We start from the raw sequence: 23,447 nt of genomic DNA, 5'->3' as shown, positions 1-23,447 counted from the left end.
GCGTCGAGTCAAAGTGATGCATTGCTTGAGGGGAAATCCCCATAATCTATGAGAGACATTGATGTGTCTTTAGGGGAATCCAATCGAGTGGTTTCTTGCAGGCGATAAATCTTACTATCAGGGAGACCGTGACATATGTATTCACGGCTTATGATTTTATGGCAGACGACCATCTTTTTTTTTTTAATTGTGAGATTGTGTAGGTCCCAACAAGCAAACTGCAACTGCTCAATGATTTTTTGTTTTTAGCTCACCTGAGCCAAAGGCTCAAGTGAGCTATTGCGATCGCCCTTCGTCCGGCGTCCGTCGTGCGTCGTGCGTCGTGCGTCGTGCGTCGTGCGTCGTCCGTCGTCCGTCGTCCGTCGTCCGTCGTCCGTCGTGCGTCGTGCGTAAACTTTTTACATTTTCATCTTCTTCTTGAAAACCCCAAGACCGATTTTCATCAAACTTGGCAGGTAGCATCCCTAGGGGGTTAGGAACTCAATTTGTTAAAATGGGCACCATGCCCCACCCAGGGGGCCCCCAGGGTGGCCCAAACCCCCCAAAATTAAGGAATCTGTAAAAATCTTCTTCTCTAGAACCAGAAGTGATAGAGCTAAGTTAATAATATGAGTTAGTACATTGATGACTGTAGTTTCAAGTTTGTTCATGGCAGAATCAGGGGTGCCCCCCTTGGGACCCAGGGGAGGGGGGTGGGGAAGGGTTCTAATGGGGCCTAAATTGTACATTTTCATCTTCTTCTTGAGAACTCCATGACCCATTTTCACCAAACTTGGCAGGTAGCATCCCTAGGGGGTTAGGAACTCCATTTGTTAAAATGGGCACCATGACCCACCCAGGGGGCCCCCAGGGGGCCCAAACCCCCCAAAATTAAGGAATCCGCAAAAATCTTCTTCTCTAGAACCAGAAGTGATAGAGCTAGGTTAATACTATGAGTTAGCACATTGATGACTGTAGTTTCAAGTTTGTTCATGGCAGAATCAGGGGTGCCCCCCTTTGGACCCAGGGGGGGGGGGGGGGGGTGGGGGTGAGGAGGGGTCCTAATGGGGCCTAAATTGTACATTTTTATCTTCTTCTTGAGAACCCCATGACCCATTTTCACCAAACTTGGCAGGTAGCATCCCTAGGGGGTTAGGATCTCAATTTGTTAAAATGGGCACCATGCCCCGCCCAGGGGGCCCCCAGGGGGCCCAAACCCCCCAAATGAAGGAATCTTTAAAAATCTTCTCTAGAATCAGAAGTTATAGAGCTGAGATAATACTATGAGTGAGTACAGTAATGACTGTAGTTTCAAGTTTGTTCATAGGAGATCCAGGGGTGCCCCTCTTGGGGGTGGGGGGGGGGGGGGGGTGGTTGGAAGGGTCCAAATGGAGGCCTGAATTGTACATTTTCATCTTCTTCCTGAAAACCTCATGATGGATTTTTGTCAAACTTGGCAGGTAGCATCCCCAGGTGGTCAGGATCTCAATTTATCAAACTGGGCACCATGCCCCACCCAGAGGGCCCCAGGGGGCCCCAATTCCCCCAAATTAAGGAATCTTGAAAAAATTGGGCCCTTATTGTACATTTTCATCTTCCACTTGAGAATGCCTCGTCAAATTTTGGTAGAGCTGTGAATAATTTAGATTAGTGACTGCGTGAAAGGTGAACTTGCGATACTCAGGTGAGCGCTAGACCCGCGGGTCTCTTGTTTACATTTTATTTCAGCTTCTGAATTTGTGTTTTATATCCATCTTTATTTGTGTGATATTTTGATATTCCAACTTCAATTCATATTTTCTCTTTGAATGAGGTGATACTCTATAGTACACGATAGCATGTCATTTTTTTCCATCTTTTACTCTTTGGGGTGTGGTGTCAGTTTGGGGTTGTGGGAGGGGAAGAAATAGGGGTAACAAGTAAATTGATGTTTGGAGTTTGGCACACAACTCCATTTCCAAGCTTTTGAAATTTGTTGTTGTTTCATCGTAGGCTGGAATTTTTTGCCGTGTGGAAAGTTTAGCACATTTAGCAGGATCAGAACCTAGCATGAAAACAGAAGTGTGCAAAATATCTTTTGCTTGTTACATATGTATTCATCCCACTATCAAATGTCTTTATTCTTCAGTATTAAAAGTTCATCTTACCTAGCCCAGCGCAAAGAACTACTTGATGTGCAAAAGTATCAATTTTACAGCTTGGGACCTACTTAGAATTGTGCTTGTGTGCATGTACCAGGACTTTGTAATCAAACATAAGTGAGAAATCAAACATAAGTCCAGTATCAGCCAATCAACACTGAATATTCAAAGACCTGAGTTTACTTTCTGACTTTATTGTTTGATCTCTACATTTGTGCAGTCAGGGTCTTGAAGGGAATCATTGGCAAAGATTCCCCCCTGCAGGTTTAACAGTGGTTCACTTTTACTTCAGAATCGTAGCTCCCTCTATGCTCAATATGATAACTAAATACATAAATAAGTACATAAAATACATCTAGATAAAACAGGAATAGATACCACACGTGTGGATGTACCCATAGTGATTCGTAATGAGGCAGAATGTCATGTCACAGCATGGTGCATTTACATCACAATTTGTTTCATGATCTTCAAGCATTAGGGATTAGAGTAATGTTCAATCTGGACTGGAATTAAGAGCTTTCATGTTAGCTGAAAAACACGCAGATTTATTGGGATCACATTCTGGAGAACTTCCTTGAAGGTTGCTATGTGAAATTATTATACGTATGTGTACATTCTATCAAAAAAATCATGGGGGAGAAGACTCCTCCATAGTGAGCAGTTTGTAAAAGTGTGTTGGTCTCTTACCAGCACATTTTATTTTTGTTATTTATCGTAGGCATTCATGTTCGATATTCAGATTATTTCTTGCTGTGCTGCACTTGCACATTCTGTAACCTCCTTCTGTGTGATTCTAATTGTGAGGCAAATCTCACCTTTTCAATGCTTGTGAATGTTCCTACCAATGCTTTTTATCATAGATTCATAGGTTTTTGCCAGCAGTAATTGACAGGTCCTTTCTCACTCCCTGATCCAAACCAGTAGTCATGATGGGATTGTGAAAATTGCTCAAAGCCTGCTTGTAAGAACCACCCTGAATCTTGCCCTCTGAATGAACCACTTATATTCTGAAGCCAAAAGTGTAGAAGTCAGTATTTGTTTTATCAACTTCAGAATACCGATGATCAAAGCTGCAGACTTTGATCGTTGTGAAGATATGTAAATTAAAGCTGTCAGTGCCTGCAGACAATGAATACAAACATATGACTCAAGCTTTACAATAGAGAAGTAATCTTTGCCCCCATCAGCTGAATGAAGTTTGTTTGGTCTCATGGTCCTCCACATCATATCATCTGATTAAATAGCCTTGAGTTCTCAGATGTCCAAGTAAACTTGTTCTTCAATATGTTTTATAGGAAAGACCCTTATAAAAATCTTAGGTTGCGGCAAGCTTGCAGCAAGCTTGCGGTAAGCTTGCGGCAACCTTAATTAGCTTGTATTAAAGAGTGCAAGCTTGCGCATGCTTATTGCCATCTTACTGCAAGCATGATACAAACTTGGCATCCCCTGGTAAGCTTGCTGCAAGCTTGCGGTAAGCTTGCTGCAAGCTTGCGGTAAGCTTGCAGCAACTTACCATTAGCTTGTGGACGATTGCAAGGTCGCAGATATGATTGCAAAAATAATCGCAAGCTTGCAGATTGTGTCGCAAGCTTGCAGATAAGTTTGCAAGACCATATGAAAGCTGTGCAAGCTTATGACAAGCTTGCGGTGAGACAACTAACAGCTCTGCAAGCTGGCCGTAAGCTTGCAAGTAATGCAGAAATCTCCGCAAGCTTACCACAAGCTTGCAGGCCATTATCAGAATTTCTGTGAGCTTGTCGCAAGCTTGCAGGTTGTTCAAGAAAACTCCTCAAGCTTACTTAAGCTTGTGAACTGTGATCAAAATCTTTGCATGCTTGCTGCAAGCTTGCGGGTTAGAACTTCGCAAGCATGCAAAATGCAGTCAAAATCTTTGTTGTTAGAGCAAATTCTGCAACCTTACCGCAAGCTTACTGCAACTGTATGGCCACAATCAAAATCTTTGCAAGCTTGTCGCAAGCTTGTCGCAAGCTTGTCGCAAGCTTATAGGTTAATTGATAGAGAAAATTGCCTGGTGCCCTCTCAGTTACAAAAAAGAAAGTTACTTTGTTCACTCTGAAATTCAAAATGGCGGTTTGACTGTTTCTGTGTGCAGCTTAGATTTAAGGACAATAATTCTGTTAAAGGTATGAAATTGATTAATACTATTATAACTAACTGCATGCATTAACATGCTGAATAACTTCACCATATTTTCATTCCCCATAAACCTCAATAATCTACACATTTTAACAAAGTAATCAGAGTAACTTCCCCTAAATGTGCAATACAGTCCCACCCATTGTAATTTGTGTGTGTATTAACAGGTATTTTTATTGTTACATATAACTCAATACCGGTACATTCTGCATACCTCTTTTTTTTTTTAATAGTAAAATAAATGAATGTATAACAGATTTGAGTGTATTATTTATACTTCATCCTTTTTTTTTTAATGTTTCACTTTTGTGCAAATTTCAATTAAATTTCCTAATTGTATCCCCCGAACAGAGTTCGGAGGATACTATGGATTTGGCCTCGTTGCACCACTGCGTCCGCTGCATCCGCGACCGCCACAGAGATTTTCTTGTGAGAGCGCTCTACTGGCTGCAGTTCTTCGTAGATCATCTTCAAATTTGGCATGAAGGTGTATTATGGTACAACGAAGATGTCTGTTGTTTCTGGTGATGGCGCCCTCGCTTGTTCTGTCTTTATACATGAAAATAAGGTCAATTTAACAGGGTCTGCTTGTGTGTGCAACGTACGCTGGCCTTGTTTCTTGACCGATTTTTTTTTTCAAATTTGGTAGGCCTATGTATTAATGTATCATAGTCAAATCTATACACCTACGTGTATACCTATTGATAATGCTGCCCTCACTGTTCCACCTTTTACAGGGTCAAAGGTCACCCTGATCATGTCAAAATTTGCAAATGTGCTTATATATGCAATAACTTGATTGTTACTCAACGGATTTTATTCAGACTTGCTAAGGAGGTGTATGGGTGGTCATTCTCCATGAAGGACACAACAGTTTGTGGTGATGGCGCCCTCAGTGTTCCGACTTGGATGCCATGTCACATTTCTTGTGTGTGCTCTATCAGCCACATTTCTTATTAGATTTTCTTCAAATTTGGCAAAAAGGTGCATCATAGTGAAATCAAGGTGCCTATTGTTTTTGGTGGTGGTGCCCTCGCTTGTTCCGTCTTTATACATGAAAAGGTAAATTCAACAGGGTCTGCTTGTGTGTGTGATGCTGGCCTTGTTTCTCGACCGATTTTTTTCAAATTTGGTATGTAAAGGTATCATAGTCAAATCTATACACCTATACCTACAGTGTATTGATAATGCTGCCCTCACTGTTCTAGCTTTTACAGGTTCAAAGGTCACCCTGACCATGTCAAAATTTGAAAAAAATGCTTAAATATTTATGCAATGACTTGATCGTTACTCACTGGATTTTACTCAGACTTGCTATTTTAAAGGAGGTGCGGGTGGTCAATCTACATTGTACATGAAGGACACATAACAGTTTGTGGTGACAGCGCCTTCAGTGTTCCGACTTGGAGGCCATGTCACATATCTTGTATATGCTCTATTCGTAAGCTATTTAGAAGCGACATTTCTTGTCAGATTTTATTCAGGCTTGCTATGGAGGTTTTGTGGGGGGTTATTCTAGGTACCGGTAACAAAAGTTTTCATTGACAGCGTCCTCATTGTTCCAACTTTTAAGGATATGTCATATTTCTTGATTGTGCTGTATGGTACTACATGTAACCTCAATTCTTATGGGATTTAATTATTCAGACTTGCTAAGGATCGGTAAACGAATGATCATTGTACATGTACATGTAGGACACAACAGCTTGTGGTGGTGGTGCCCTCAGTGCTCCAACTTAGATGCCAGTCACATTTCTTGTGCATGCTCTATCAGCCACATTTCTTGTTGAATTTTGTTCAAACTTGCTATTGAGGTTTATGGGGAGTTATTCTAGGTAACAAAAATGTTCATTGCCAGTGCTCTCATTGTTCAAACTTTTATAGGATGACATGTTATATTCCTTGTATGTGCTATATACCAGCCTCATTTCTCGTCAGATTTTATTGTATCCTGCGACAGTTGCCATATTATACAACATTCTGGCCTAAAGTAATCCAGATGGGGAATGGGAGATTGGTTCGAGCACTTGAAGAGTTTGTTCGCAAAAACCGATAAGTCCATATTTACCAAATGGAGATATTTGCGATTAAAGGTCAAGAAAAATAAAGAGAATAATAAGGAAATTTTTGCTTCTTTTGACCGTAACTTCAAAAATGTACCTCTATATGTAAGGACCAATATATCATTTTACGGGTATAATTTGTACTTTATAACAGAAACCGTACTTCAAAATCTTCAAAAATGGACTTATCGGTTTTTGCGAACAAACTCTTCAAGTGCTCGAACGGGTCTCCTGTGCGAGCGCTCTATAGTAATCAAATTTCTTAATTTCTTTAAAAAACTAAGCTTGCAAAGGCTTGCGACAAGCTTAGCAGCAAGCATTCCGCGAACTGGTGGCATAGCACACAAGGTTGCAAACTCCCTGCAAGCTTGCAGGTCAGCTAGCCCTGCAAGGTTGCCAGAAGTCAATACACAAGGCTGCAAATTTGCAGGTCAGCTACCAGTAAGGTTGCGGCAAGCTAATATGCAAGGTTTCAAACTTTGTGCCAGCTTGCAGGTCAGCTAGCCCTGGAAGGTTGCAGCAAGCTAGCATGTTAGGTTGCGGCTGCTCATTTGAATATTTGGAACCCTGCAAGCTTGCCGCAAGCTTGCCACAGACTGGCCCGCAAGCTTGCAGCGAGCTAGCCAGCAAGCTTGCGGCAAGCTAAAAACTTTGTGCAAGCTTGCAGGTATGTGAGCTAGCCCTGCAAGGTTGCAGCAAGCTAGTATGCAAATTTGCAGCAGCTCATTTAAATATTTGGAACCCTGCAAGCTTGCTGCAAGCTTGCTGCAAGCTTGCCACAGGCTGGCCCGCAAGCTTGCAGTGAGCTGGCCGGCAAGCTTGCGGCAAGCTAAAAACTTTGTGCAAGCTTGCAGGTATGTGAGCTAGCCCTGCAAGGTTGCAGCAAGCTAGTATGCAAATTTTCGGCAGCTCATTTAAATATTTGGAACCCTGCAAGCTTGCCGCAAGCTTGCCGCAAGCTTGCCAAGATCTGGCCCGTAAGCTTGTGGCAAGCTAATCCGCAAGCTTGCGGCAAGCTTGCGAGGCATGCTTTACAGATTTGTATAAGGGGACATACATGTATTCATGCCAATTGAGCTGTTTCTGACTGTGCATCTGATGTCAAACAGAAATCATTGAGTTTTTTTATCTCGTAGATCAAATCATATTTTGTCAGGTATATTCTAATCACATGTTGCTCAAGCATTGATGTATTTTTTTTAATTATTCATGAACAGAGTGTTGACCTTTCAAACACATTTGTGGAGTCAACCAAATGCACTTGATCCATTTTTTTTTTTTTGAACAGCGTGGCGCAGCACATGCTTTGTGATTGTGATTGTGTGTGGCAAACATACAAACATACATACTTTTGCGTGCATTGGTATTTTGAGTTGTGTGTTTGAATGCTACACGTATATCAGGACTTTGGAACCCAGCTAGACTGATCCAGTGATTCTGCGATTAGAAAGTGTGAATGGTATAACTGCCATTTTTAAAGACCGCCAACCATCAAGATGATTATCTTATCTTCTGGTGGCACATAGATATAGTAGTCTATGTCTGGATGGGTAATCCCTTCCTGACTGACATTCTTATTTCTTGAAAATTTGTAGAAAATATGACATTTCTTTCAATATAAAGGCTTCTCTTTTCTATTAATGTGTGTCATGTATATATATGTGTGTATGTTTGTGTGTATGATGTTTTTATGTTTTTCCGCAGTCGAGACAGGTCAGCGTTTAAAGTCAGAAGATGAGTGAACAGTGCCCTCTTGTGGCAGGTTCAGAAGACAGTCAGATGATGGACGCTGTGACGCTGGTGCTACCGGATGACTTACCCTCACCCCTCTACTCCTTGGAAGACATTCCAGATGTTGACAGCCTCATGGTCGCAGGTGAGTTGAAAGATAACCTGTCGTCAACTGGTCATCGACGACCTACATGTATAGTCAACAACTTTTCACTGACAACCTGTCACCAATATCCTGTCAGCGAAAAACTGTCGCCGACAACCTGTCACAAACAACCTGTCACAAACAACCTGTCACAAACAACCTGTCACAAACAACCTTTCACTGACTACCTGTCACCGACAACCTAATACTGACTACCTGTCACCGACAACCTAGCACTGACAACCTGTCACAGACAACCTGTCACCAATAACATGTCACGACAACCTGTCATTGACAACCTGTCACCGACAACCTGTCACCAACAACCTGTCACCGACAACCTGTCAGCGAAAACTTGTCGCCGACAACCTGTCACAACCTGTCACAAACAACCTGTCACCGACAACCTGTCAATATTAGCCTTAATCAACTTGATAGCCTGAATTGACCATATCTGACCAGTCATTCCTATTCAAGACTGCCGTTAATGCTTCTGAGGCATAATGAGCCATTCATCGGTGTATGTTTGGCACTCTCTTTAATTGACACTCAGACACTTCATTCAAATGGAAATGACAGCTGTAGGACAGTTGGTGACCTTCATAATCATGGGAAATAATTTGACCTCTATTCTCAAAAGAGTAATAAAATTCACCCAAATTACCAATTTGTTCATATATAATTGTCTTCAAAATTGTAGGCCTATTGTAATCTCATGTTTTACGACATATGCCGAGGCTCAAAATGTGTCTGCCACTCGTTTGATTAATGCGACAGCTGCATCCAACAGTTATCATCATATGTGACTACAAAGGTCAAAACCCATAAAAAGGAGGCAAAATTAATTTTATTTTTCTGCATAGTTCAAAAGCTTTAAAATAATAGGGGATTGTCTTGTTAGAATTTGATGATCCTAACCAATTCAAAAGTGAGTGAATTAAGAGAGAGTTAGGAGGTGCAATTCATTATGGAAAAGGGAGAAAAAAAAAAATTCAGGCATGCTGCGCAGAAGTGTCAGTGAAAATCACGGTGAAAGCAGTGCTTGTCCAAAAATATGGTCCAGAAAAGCTGCTTATATCTCGATGTCAGTTTTGTTATAAGCCGCATGACATTGACGGTAGGTAGAGAAGAGATTACTTTCCTATAAAAGTATGACATACCTGTGATTGCAAATAAGCAAAAGATATTTTTCATGCTATTGAAAACCATCATACAGTGAGCAAAGAAGTTGGACAGTTTCTGAAAGTAAGCTCCACAATGTCAAAAAGTGTCTTAAACCTTTTTGATGTTGTTATCGTTGTTTTTCCCCCAGGCACATACTGTAGCTTAGCTTAGGGCCTAACTCTTCAAGCTTTCTCTGTTATCACACAGTAAACCTATCCAGACTTGACCTAATTTTGTAGATTGGCAAGCCTGTTCAAGTGTAACAATTACTTGCCTGAAGCTAACTGGACGTCCATGCCATTTGGCATAGAAAGCCCTCCACCATGCTCTACGTTCAGTACAGTCAAACCTGTCTTAGCGGCCACCTGTCTATAGTGACCACTTGCCGTATACAACCACTGAAAACAATTCTATCTGAGAGAAAAAGCATGCTAAAGAACCTGTTCATAGCAGCGACCTGTCTATATCAGCCACTCTTGTCTCCCTTGGATGGTCGCTATAAATAGGTTTGACTGTTAAAAAGCAAGGCTCTGTAAAGGTTACTGTATATCTAATATGCCGAATATCTCGCGAGGTTTTCATTTTCACGAATTTCGCGAGTCGAGTGCTTTTGGTAAAATTAAAGACACCCAAAAATGATGACACTGATCCCAATGCGAATGTGTCACACACATATTTCTCCGTTAAGCATGCACAGTACTCCACGATCGCCAATTTAACCACTTGCAAAATCGTTGGAAAATCCTGATTTGCGAAAATTTAGACTCGCTAAATATATGGCGCATACAGCATTTGTTGCTATATGGATAAAAACAGTGCACAGTAAACTCAAATGAAATGATGCTTTGCTTGAGTTATACTGGTCCCACTAAAGAAAAAAAAAATATTATGAAAAAAAGAAGTTCAAATGACTTTTATAGTAACTGTGGATGTGAAATCTGCTGGTTAGCAAATTATGTATTCTCTCTGTGTCTGTATAGAAGGGACTAGGCACATCCACTTATATTCCAAGCTCATGAAAAGATATCTTATCCAGAGACAGACCATGTGTGTTTGTGTATTAAATTACATGTTTTTGTGTTTAACTGTCCGTCTGTAAATTTCTGTATGTGTTTGTATTAATTGATGGCTACTATTCGTGTCACATTCCTGTATCCAGGGCTCAACACTAACGGTGGCCCGGTGGCACGGGGCCACCAAAAATTAAAGTCAAGCCACCAAATTTCATTTTTTGAAAAGTATGTCAATAAATTCGTCATTTTTTGCGCCGGAAGTGCATAAAATGCATGCAGTGAGTGTGTGACTCATTTAAAAAAAAACAGGACTTTTAATGTTTTTCATTTTTTTTTGGGGGGGGGGGGGGGGGGGGTGGGCACCAAATTTTTCTCTCGGGCCACCAAAAATTTGAAATTGATGATTTTGGTGGCCCCATCAGAATACCAAAAAAAAGGTTAGTGTGGAGCCCTGCTGTATCTGACATGTTTCAAGTCAATTCAATGATGTTTTACAATTTGTATATCCATCCAACAGAAAGTAACACATGACTCAAAATAATTGTTTGACAAATTATATTGTATAACATTTTGTAAAAACTACAAGTCATAAAGTATCGTAGATAACATGTATGAATGAATATGGTAAATAGTGAAAGAACAATGTATACTTTAAAGCAGTAATGACAAAATGTTTGCCATTTGTTGTTTTTGTTGTTTGCTTAATTTCCATTATGGGACAACAGGAAAAGATTCTTCTGAGTTTAGTATGAATGTCAATGGGATGAGCCCACAGCAGCTTCTTTATGTCTCTTACACCTAGAGAGCTGCTAGCTTTAATATATATTTTATATCTTTATCATTAGTGAGCCATTTGAGCCCTGCTCAAGCCCTTTGTTTTTCATGGAAAATCATTTCACTTGTAGATTTTTTCAAAAGCCTTTTAATTTCTAAATTATCTCCTTTTTTTTAACCATTTGCAACACGAATAGAAAAGTACATTGATCCCTTTTCTCTCATATTTTCAATATTAACAGATTTCTTTCTGATTTCATGCACATTTATTTGGATGGCTTTAAACCAATTCAGTGTAGTGTTTTTTGATGTGTAATTACACATAGAATCAAAGGTGCCAATTTGAGGGTGAAAACATACTTTCTGTAGCAAAATCTTCCTTCAGTCCATGTGAGAAGTGTATGTGTGCAAATGTATTTGAACTAGTAATCTATCAAAGGCATTTGTTGTTTACTTAATTTCATGTTCTTTGAGTGCATATTGGCACCAAAACCCCTGTACAGTATGTAACCCCCCCCCTCCAAAAAAATGATAATAATAATAAATAAATAAATAAATAAATAAAAATAGAAATAAAAAATAAATAAAATAAAATAAGAATAAATCAATTTTCGCATTGATACCTCCCAATATAATTAAGCAATCTGAATGCATTTCAGGGTCTTAAAATATAACATCTTAGCTATATTTTGCAGAAAACTCATTGGTAGTGTTGCAAATGCTTTTTAACTCTTTACGTGCCATGTTGGAAACCCCCTGTGTGCCACATTATTCTGAGACATCAACGTAGTCATGCTCTGAAAAAACATTACATTTTTCAAATCTACAATGTTAATTCTGTAGATTTCTGTTAAGCTGGACATGTAATGAGGAAAATTGTAGAGGAAATGCCAAGCTTTACTTTGATGAAAATTGTATGACAAATCTATGATTGTTTTCCTTTGAAATGACCAGTAGCTACATTACTGTAAAGACATGACCTTTGCACACAAAACAGTGACAGAAACTTAGAATTTACATGCAAATCTATTAGGGAACACCTCTTGATGGTCAATCACCACATGAAATGCAAGCTACATGTTAGACGAAAAAGCGCGAGGAAAGCTTTCATTGTACTGCAGCATTTGGCGATTTATCGATCGGTTTTTGCAGGTTTGTGGGTTTGTGAGCAGAATATGCTAAGTTGGCACTGAGTCGGACATGTGAACGTGGCACATAAAGGGTTAAAGGGTGTGTACAGTTCTGGTCGAGGTGAGGATTTTAGCTTTTAACGTTTTGCGAGATATTCAGAAACCACTCTATGAGATGTCAAAGAGCATGCAATTCAAAGGGGTACCAAAAGTTTATTTGATGAAAATTGGTTTTGAAATGGCTGAGATATCCAAAAACGAGGTGAAACAAAGAGATCCTAATAAAAGGCGTGGCCTGTAGTCTTTTATTATCATCATCACTCTTTTGTATATCTCAGCCATTTGAAAACCAGTTTTCATCAAGTAAATGTTGAATCCTTCTTAAAATTGCATGCTCTTTCATATTTCATATGAGGGTTCTCGTTATCTCACTTAGGAATGTAAAAAAAGCATGAATCCCCACCTCAACCAGTACTGTGCAGCCCCTTTAAACTCCCTGGCACAGAAGGGGTTAATCAGGTGTGACTTTGTACTTTTGATCCAGATGAAGGGTGCATCGACAGCTTAATCAGGTGTGACTTTGTACTTTTGATCCAGATGAGGGGTGCATCGACAGCTTCACCAATCCCACTGGCTCCCAGGAAGAGCAGGAGAGCTCTGACAAGGTGGTGGACAACTTGTGCCTGCCCTGTAAGGTGTGTGGGGACAAGTCTTCGGGGTTCCACTATGGCGTCATGGCTTGTGAAGGGTGTAAGGTATTTATCTATGTCTTCAAAAATGCTATATTTACTATGTTTTTGATTTGATATATTTATTCTCTGTATGGCATCATTTACAATTCCTTTTTTAGTAAATATAACCAAACATAATGCTAGTGTATATTTGTGACCCGTGACAACGGTTTCAGGCAAAAGTCGCAAGAGCAAATTCCCTCCTAGGCGGGGTACAAACATTTTGAACATTATTTTTGTCGATTTAGGGTTTTTGCAGAAATTGAATCTTTGATATGTTTTCTACATCTACACTAAATTTCACAGCATAACACTAAGATTTTCCTACCGAAAATGGAATTTCAAAACGCCCTATGTTGGATCGCACTCGTCAGTTTCGATCTTCTTTCAAATTTTCAAAATTCTCGACCTGAAACCGTTGTCGCCGGTCACATATGATACTATGTAGCTAGTTTCTCCAATTTCAACAGTTTTCATTACACACACATCTGTGACATAATTACAATACATGTGTTATGAATGTCCATACAGAATGGTTGCCATTATTAAGCTATTTATATGCTTGACCCTTTGGCAGCCAATGGTGCAATACATTAAATGCAATGAAAGAAGGGGAGGTCCAACATGATGCTTGTGTAAAACTTGTAAATAATATAAGTTGTATATGTCTTTTGCAAGAAAGGTATAAATACTATTTTTTCCTTCATCTTCCAAGAGAAAATTTGCCTTCTCAGTTCACAGAATACTGCAAATGCTGTTTACAAGGTTGGCATCTCTGTTATTTTGCCAAACTCTGTCATCAGCATACAGTGTTCCCTTCAAATATATAAACCTTGCTGTAAGGTTTTATAACAAGCCCACTTTAACCCCTTGAGGACGAGTCCGGCGTATACTCGGGCAGGTGTCTATGGGAAATGTGTGTTGTAGCACAATCAGTCCGTCCTCAACGGGTTAAGTGTAGCAGTGTGCCTCAGTCCAATAGGAAGGCCATGGTGACACAAGGGATTATAGGGATCAGTTAATCTCTATCTAATTGATAGTAGTCCCTAGATATCAATGCTAATTGGCGAAGAATGCTTTATAGCAGGTGTATCAATTGGTGAACAAAACACAAAGAGTTTAATGCCCTTGTCAACATCAAATCCAAGTTGACTTTATAGATGAATGGCTGAAAACTACTGTAGAATACAATCAGTGGCGGATCCAGAGGGGGGCGCAACTCGTGCATGCCCCCCTTAGTTTTTCGCTAAAAACAAAAGAAATTGAAAAATGAAATGAAACCCAGAAGTGGCACCAGAAATATTAGTTATGCCCCCCTTTCCAGAATTCCTGGATCTGCCCCTGACAATATATTCGCGGCATGAAAATTTCGCGAATTGGAGCCGATGGCCTTTCTCGCAGCATGAAAATTTCATGAATTGCCACTGGCATCCACTGTACATTGTATGTTGTGCAGACAAGAACTTTTGCGTGCATTTTAATTTAGCGAATGTTGCCGCTCGCGAAATTCGTGAAATTAAAATGCACACGAACATTCCTCATTTTACAGTACATGAGAACAGTGCTGGAAATTACCGTGGAATAAAACATCAAATAAAAATACTGTGGAATTGTGTGTGCTGTGAAGTTTCATGTGGTTTCACCAGAAGATTATCTGTTCACAAACTAGTGATAGCAGTGATGCTATTGCCTCACAACTCTTCCATTGGTTTGTACATTAAATATTTAGATGACTGAGTTATTTTTGTTCAAGGATCCAGCAACAGCGGCCCATTTTTCTCTTTAAGTAATCAGTATAAATGATGCACAGGTCTGAGTGCATCTGAAAGAATTGTCTGTATGAGGCAACGATAATGGAAAGTTTAACCACAAGGCGTAGCCAAGTGGGTGTAGACTAGATTCCATAGTTACTGCATGCCCACTTTTACTACTGATGTGCAAAATGGCATGTGCATCGTCTGTTTTATATGATGATGGACCTTTTTTTTTTCGGAAATCCATTTGATATGGGAGCATCCAGTATATCGAGCTATTCATCCAGGAATGACTGGGTGCATAATCCTGGATGTGTTTTAGCTAGTCAAAAGTCATCTCTCTATTAAATACTGAGTGTCCGAATGCTTTGCTTAGGGAGCAAACTCTTTCTACATGTGTGTGATAACTTGTTCACAGTTTGCTGTCATCAGTAAGGCAATGTGCAACTAGTAAAAATCAATGCACAATTGACCAATGAGTTTGCAGAATTTCTAGAACCTATTTCAGAATTCTGTTCTGCAATTCTTCAAATGATTAGGAATGAAGGGTTCAACTTGTTCTTTTTTTATTTCAAGTCAAGAAATAAAGTCTAGAAATTTCTGTGAAAGTCATTGGAAGACTTGAGATGATAATATCACCACATCTGCCATTTCCTACGAGTGTAATTATTACAAATGTCACTAATTTTGTGGAGACACATGACACAATTCCATTTTAACTGTCTTTATAATGTCCACACCATGATAAAACATTTAAAATTTGTCCTGTTTGAATCGACTCTGTTTGCTCTGTCTTGCCTGTGCACTATCCAAAGCCAACTTCAGTAGTGGAGTTTTCCTTTGTAATCACCAAAAGTTATCAGTTTAATCACCTGCAGTCGTCTTCTGAAGATATGACATCACTTTTTGGCACTTGTTGGCACTTGTTTAAAATGGGTTAAGATTCAAGGTACTTGCATAGGGTGCATGATTTGCTGTGAGTTAGGTTTTTAAAGGCATAATTTACAAAAACCCAGCATTAGTGCTTCAACATACATTAATGTAGTTCTAAAATGTGAGTTATTTATAGAAACAACCATTGAATGTAAAAAATTTGAACCAGTATAATCGATGTTAAGTATTGTTAAATATACAAAATGTGAACAATAGTTATGATAAAAATGTTTCCAGACTAAATTGTCTACAGTTATGGTTTAATGAGAAAAATAGTATATATCTCCTTATGTTTTAGGCTATATTACAAACAACTTTATATGGTAGGATGTTTTGTGATACAACTGACCTACTAATTATATGCATCAAAAGTGATATCTTGAATGTTTTTTAAATCGCTGTGCCCAAAGGTAAACATGACCTTTAAGGTGTTCATAATGCAGATCTTTATCTGGTCAGGCACTTGGCTTAAACTTGGCAAGTTTGTTTGTTTTTTGTTTTGTTTTTTCAAAAGTATTCATACCTAATATCCCCCACTTGGCCCTAACAATGTGTCAATCCAACAGAAAAAGCCAGGGCGATGCTTATGGGATGAAATTGATTTGGCAATTTGTGTGTATTGACAGTTTGTGTCTGCACTAGTTGGGGAAGAAAACACACGAGCAGGTGCCACCATTGGTCTGTATTAAAGTCACAGGAGCTGTGAAGCCATAAAGTGATTGGCTGAAACATTACAGAACCACTCGTGTGTACATGGCACGTGATGTATTCATGGTGTGCTTTTTGTGATCGCTGACTTAAAGCCAGAAAAAAGATTGTGCAAAAGATTGTACTGTTTTGTTGTTGTGGAGATTTTTGTTAGTCTGTAAAGACTGCAAAGTTCAGTTTTAATCAGTAAATTGTTAGGATCTGAATTGCAAAAGATTTAGTACACCCCAAAACTTGACTCTCTTGAATATATTGCACTGCAAAGTTTTGCAGCATTTGTTAGATATTCAGTCTTGCAGTGCAGTGTTGCACCTATCAGCAAAACTTACATGGCTTGGTAAAGGTGTAATGTATAGGAGCTGCCCATGAATCCTTACACTCAGGAGACATTGTTTTTTGCCAAGCAGAAATAATGAATTAATAATTAAATGCAATAGATATGAATGAAGAGATAGAAACAAAATAAAGTCGTATATGATACAATCTATCAAGGGTGTGTGAAGCCTGCCTGATTGTAAAGGAACAATAAAAAGGGTGTCCCAAAAGTATCTTTAATTTTTTCTACTCTCAAAATTAAATAGTATTTTAGTTTCACTGCCACATGAGAACTCCTGTGGTGCAAGTTTTGTTGTTTGGTTGTTGTTTTTTTTCCCTCCCTTGTATCGCATATAATACATATATCTAAATTTCCCTTGTGGTTGTAGGTTTCAACTAGATATTTGTGGAATTCAATCTCAGTATAAAAGACTGAGATGATTTCTACCCCCTAAAAAGAAAGAAAGAAAAGAATACATCTTTCTCCAAGGAATTCCATATCTTGCATATCTTTCACTATGTTCTTACACTCTCACCTTCCTCCAGGGCTTCTTCAGAAGGAGTATTCAAAAGAAGATGGAATACAAATGCCACTTCACCGGAAATTGTCCGATCGAGAGGGTGAACCGCAATCGGTGCCAGCACTGTCGTTTCAGGAAATGCCTGGCGGTCGGAATGTCCAAGGAATGTGAGTGTCGTTCGTGAACTCGACATCGATTCCCTGGGTGCTCATGACCGGGTTTTCACACCCATCCTCACTCCTCATCATTATATCTTTTTGTATCGTGTTATTTGTGATGTACATTGTGTCTATGAGGATAAAATCACTTGGGAGGATGTGTTGTCTTCTACGGATTTGAAATGTATTTCCTTGCAGTACAGGGAGACTTTATTTTGAAATACAAACAGAGTAGCAAAACAATTAAGGTTACATCTTTAATTTCTAATCACAATTTCTAGATATTAGAGTAATCAGAATCAATTAAAATTGATTTTTCAGTGAATGTTAACGTGATTGATACGCTTGATCAATGTAACTAACTTTGTTGCATGGTTTGTACACACAATCTTGCAGTGTTTAAATGATTACCATAAAATAGTAATATTCACTAAGCCATAAGAAATCCTTGCAATGATGGCATACTTGCACATATTGTACCATTGGAAAATATATTCCATTTGATATATTCCCTTTTATATTTCCATAGACATGTGTTCATGCTTTTATTTCTTAGTTGACTTTCTCTTTCTTTCTTTTGTATTTTGACTTTGACTTTAATAAGCAAGGTTGACTGTATATAGATGTTTAAAGCATTGATAGACAGTCAATGTACACAATGTATGACCATTACAGGACCCCTCGCAAAAAAACTGAAACTCCATGTATATAGTGTATCGCCATTGGAAGGACCCCATTCAAAGAAACTGAAACTCAACCGGTATAAATTTGGAATGATTGAAAGCAGCAGAATAAGTGGAATACAGGATCAGTAAAAGTTTGAGAAGAATTGGACAGTCAATCATTTGAAAATGTATGAATTTATTTATGGTGCTGTTATTGCTGCACAAGGAGACTACTACACTTCATGATGTTATTATGGAAAAGAAAAAAAAAATATGTAAAGAAATTCAATATGTGACCCTGCACCACAAAACAAACAAAAAGTCGCCAATCATGGATTTTTAGTTAATGATAGATTCTAAAAGAGTATATATATATGTATAACTCAATTCAAATGGACTCTCCTAACCTATTTAAAATTCTGGAAAGAAAGGACATACTCTGGAAAGTGTGAACTGAGAAAACAGGTTCTGAAGTACAGGGTGTATTCAAGCGCTTAATCTTTACCAAGCTATGCCAGCTGTGGGATGAATTGAACAAAAAACAGGATGTTGACCACTGGAGCAACAACAAAGAAGGGATTATCAGATTACGCTGAAATTGAGCATGCCTCATTAGCACATTCTGTACATGATTAATACCAGTTATAAATGCAGCATCGATCTTTATAAAATTATTGGAGTTGAAAGTGAAGTGTATGGACAGGGTATTTGAAAAATGGGAAGAGGGTTCTATGAGAAACAACCAAAGAGTTTGTTCGCAAAGACCGATAAGTCCATATTTGCCAAATGGAGATATTTGCGATTAAAGGTCAGGAAAAATAAAAGAGAAGAAAATATTTGCTTCCTTTGACCATAACTTCAAAAATGTACCTTTATGTGTAGGGACCAATATGTCATTTAAAAGGTATTATTTTGTACTTTATGACGTAGACCGTACTTCAAAATCTTCAAAAATGGACTTATCGGTTTTTGCGAACAAACTCTTCAACTAATCACACTATTCCACCAAAAAGTGTTCAAGAAAAACTGCTGAGAACACAAGTTCCTGTTTGTTTTATGATCCCAAACTTTAATATAGTATAGAAAAAGACTTGCTCTTTCAGGAAATATGAAAAACTCAAGATTGGTTATGTTGACCCATTTCACCTATTTTTAGTCCTCACACAAAGTCACTGTGTGTGACTTTTTGTTCGTTTTGTGATGCACGGTCACGTATATTCTCACTTTTCTACCATAGTGAAAGTGCCCTTGACTGATAGCTCTTTCAGAAAGCATGGAGAATTACCCTTCATATGTCAGTAACAGATTGATGGAATGTGTACTTTCTATGCAAAATTAATTGTTAAAGAATTCTCTGATATCTTTTTTTTTTATATTGTTGTCCATTAGAACATCATGAACTACATTAGCCTTCATGTTCAGCAACAATGGCACCGAAAACTTAAAAATATCTATCTTCTAAATCTATTGTCAGAGTTTCCTCAAACTTTCACTGATGTGTTCTGCTAATATTGCTGGTTTCACTCAATCCACATTTGTACATGGGCTTTGGTTTCCTTGGGTGTATCATGTTAAGACCAAAATCACTCCGAGAATGATCGCACAAAAGAAACAATCAAATAATGTTCAGGCGGTTTATTATCAGTGATATTGTGGGTACAGACTCGCAATCGGTTCTCACATCAGTACAATGATCAATAGAAACAATTACAAATCGGTAATGGAATCACTTACATGCATCCAAATCTTAAATCTCAAAGTCCCTTCAGTTCCCTGGCAGTGTCCAGGTACAATGTTCCATGCACAGGTGAATGATCCGCGATGCACCGATGAATGATTCCTTCGACGTAAAAAACAGAGGCACAGGTTACAATAGTCCGCGTTATAAATCCAGGGTATATGTCCACAATAGATCCACGGTATAATGTTCACAGCGAAATGTGCAGAATCCAACGACCACGTCCAGTCGATGCGTTGAATGATGATTCGCTCAATAATGTTCAGCTAGGAATCCAGCCCGTCACAGCTTTTCTGTAGCAATGTCCATTGACGTTAAAAATGGAGTCTATCTCCAATGTAGGCAAATTGATTATCTGCAGGCAAAATGTCTCCCAGGCCTTATCTCCACAAACATAACAGGTCAGCAGGTAACACAGGACTGACTATAATAAGTCGCTTCAGAGCCAAAAGTGACGTAGAATTTCTCTGGCTTATATACTATCCATTCACCCCCTTCTAGCACATTCTGTAACCCTCTCCAACCTGGGTCCACACACCTGAACATACTGGCAAGTCCAAGTTCCAGGAATCCTGTATGCCTCACTGCATTATAACATCATTGCCAAAATTAACTACCAATCACATTGGGCTACAGGGACAGTGCCTCACTCAGCCAAATATGTTAGCACTTCCCAGAACATTCTGGAATGGGTGAAATCATTCTAGATTGAGTGAGCTATAATGTATTTCCTGCTACATGCATGTACTGCATAGCCACATTGTATACCACCTACAAAATTCTCCACTGATCTGGTCAACCTGTATGTACTATATCTATACCACATAGAATGTTCTCCATTAATCTGGTCAACCTGTGTACACACACATTAAAACAAACATGCATACAGTACATCATACATGTACATAACTACTAGTGTGTACATTTGTGACAATCATCTATAATTTATTGCTACACTGTACATGTCTATTTACCTATAGGCCAACTCTAAGCCCTGTGCTGTCTCAAACTCGCATTGTTCACATTACATCTAGCACAAATGATAATTGTTAGTAGCTATGACCAGAATGTGATGAAGTTAATCCTTTTTTGGTTCCAGAAGTGGATTTATATTTTCTATAAATGCTTTCCCATTAAAGAGGACTTGTTTTAACAAGGACCTATGTTGTAGCTTATAACCCTCTGTGTGACCAGATACTATAAAATTTGCCATGCTTTTTTTGTCAACATTTTGGTAATAAATATCCTCTAAATGTAACAAAATGATTAGTTATCCAGCCCATTCAGTCATAAAAAAAAAATTGCCTCAATCCGTCAGGAAAGCCATGGTGACTCAATAGGGATTAAGGGGATTAGCTAATCTCTATTCATTGGTGAGTAGAGTTTTGAGATGTTTGTGCCAATCAGCAAAAAAAGAAAAAAAAAAACCACTCCGATGGATGTGCCTCTTTGCCAGTAAAGCACAGCGAGAGGTTAATAATCGGGAGTCATTTAAGTATTCTGTGCGTCATCATTTCTTTAATGACAGTACTCCTCAGAACAGTAAAATTAAAAACACGACCGCGAACTCAGTGGGAAAGCTGGTGAGATAAGCTCTGAGACGAATTGAACTTGGTGAGACTTTTTCGCAGAGCTCCCTACATTGTTGTGCAAATTGAAGCTCACCTCTTCATAACCTGACATGGTTGGATAAATTAACCCGCTGAGGACGGGCTGATACTGCAACAGCAGTCTACTCCATATACACCTGCCAGAGTATACTGGGGGCTAGTCTTCAGTGGGTTAATCTGCCTATATCTGCAAGTGAAGCACAGTATAAGGGTTCGGTGTTGAGAATTATCATGACATTCTAATTTCTTACTTCTTGTATTCATGGCAATGGTGAGAGCACAGCTTGCTTAGTTTCTGTGCAAGATCGTTACAGTTGTCAACATGATGACCAAATGCAAGGAGCTGCCATGCTTCAGTGTATAAGACCATCAAACACAAGGTCAATGGTTCAAGTCCCCTTGGGAGCCGTGAGTTCTGTGGTTGCTGGTTTCTGAGCATTACTTAACTCTTTATGTGCCTTGACGTAAATCCCTGTGTGCTACATTATTCTGGGACAGCAACGCCGCTTGGAAAAACATTCTGTTTTTTTTTTCTTTTCTTTTTTCTTTTTACTTAATAAAACATTTAGAGATTGTTGTTACCCTGGACATGCAGTGATCAAATACAAAGTGTATGTAGACAAAATACCCTAGCTTTGCTTTGATGTAAATTGTATAAAATATCTATGATTTTTTTTTCTTTCATGGTCAGAAGTAACATTGTAGAGCCATGATTTTTCCACATAAACAGTGACAGAATCTGAGAATTTTCTCACAAGTCCATTAGTGAACACTGCTTGATAATCAATCATCACATAAAATGCAGTCTGCATATGACAGGAATGAAATTGCAAGAAATGCTTTCATTGCACATTGGCATTAATCGCTAATTTATCGATCATTTTAGGCGGGTTTGTGGGTTTGAGCAGATTATGAGAATTTGACATGCCTTTGACTGAGTCGGGCATGCGAACGTGGCACATAAAGAGTTAATAGTGGTCTCATGAAAATATCAATCAAGGCAAATCAAGGGAATTCAGTTTGTATCAGTTCAAATCTAATCAAGGCAAATTATCACAAAGATTTTCCTTCCCTGCCTATAATCAATGACTCTTTACTGATTTGAAAGAGTAACATATTGAAGCCTGGTAATTCTCTCTGCTTAATATTTGTGAGTCTCAACAGTGTTCTGCATTTTTTGGATCTGTGAGTTAAGAAAGCATTTGCTGGTAGTAATATCATGGTCTTGACTAGTACTCAAGTTTATTTCAACTCAAGTGATGGTGGTCACCTATGCCTCAGATACAAACTGCTCATTTTTAGTAGCATTTTTTACTCTTTTTACCCCCCCAAAAAATATTGCGGGGTTAATGGAAAATATTGTTTTTCCCAATGTTTTATTATTCATGGCTGTTGCAAGCAAAGCAAAGATTGTATTTTCGGAATTGTCTTTAAAAAAAGATACATTTACTGCCTTTTCAGTCCTCAGAATACAGCAATGCAGTTTAGAAGGGTGGTGTCCCTGTTGTGCCTATTGATGATTTAATAGTAGGCAACAGACTGATTTTCTCATTTCTTGTCCCTTTTCCCTAAGAGATGACTAGATGTAGATGGGAGCCTTATTTGAAGAGGATAATAGTCTTTTCTCCTGACCCCTAGAAAGTGATGGAAGATATAAAAAAAACAATGTTGTTTGGGGGAAAACATTGATGACACCATATGCCTAAAAACCAGAACCCTATTTGATGATTTTGGAGGAAATTGTAAGTGCGTTGCAAGTTTATGGATTGAGAGCAACAACCCCCCTGCCCCCCCCCCCCCCCCCCCCCCCTTCCCGGTCAGTGGACAACTTCTTGTTGATGGTCCATTCTAGTGGTCAAGTGGTTGCCATCATGATTATGGCCACATGTTGTTAGTAATTTGGCCTGAGGCTTGCCTGAAGTTATTATATATGTGACCGTGCATCACAGAACGAACAAAAAGTTGCACCCCTTGATTTTACTTGACTCAAAAAAGGTGAAATGGGTCAACTGAG

The 23,447-nt window shown here is 38.9% G+C and overlaps 1 protein-coding gene across 1 annotated transcript in view; it reads left to right on the top strand.

The window, feature by feature from the left end:
- Positions 1-8,077: 8,077 nt before the first annotated feature.
- LOC139737425 (retinoic acid receptor alpha-like) overlaps positions 8,078-23,447 on the top strand; it is a gene marked incomplete at its 3' end in the record, with an annotated part of 35,437 nt that continues 20,067 nt past the window's right edge. The window contains exons 1-3 of the mRNA XM_071648100.1: positions 8,078-8,219; positions 12,886-13,055; positions 17,288-17,429. Of these exons, the coding sequence (XP_071504201.1) occupies positions 8,078-8,219; positions 12,886-13,055; positions 17,288-17,429 (454 nt within the window). The remainder of the gene's footprint in view (positions 8,220-12,885; positions 13,056-17,287; positions 17,430-23,447) is intronic.

The sequence above is a fragment of the Diadema antillarum genome, unplaced genomic scaffold (genome assembly GCF_040938485.1).
Source record: "Diadema antillarum isolate AM-2024a unplaced genomic scaffold, OU_Dant_1.0 seq00000693_RagTag, whole genome shotgun sequence".
NCBI classification, from domain to species: Eukaryota; Metazoa; Echinodermata; class Echinoidea; order Diadematoida; family Diadematidae; genus Diadema; species Diadema antillarum.
This window is presented reverse-complemented; position numbering and strand designations above follow the sequence as displayed.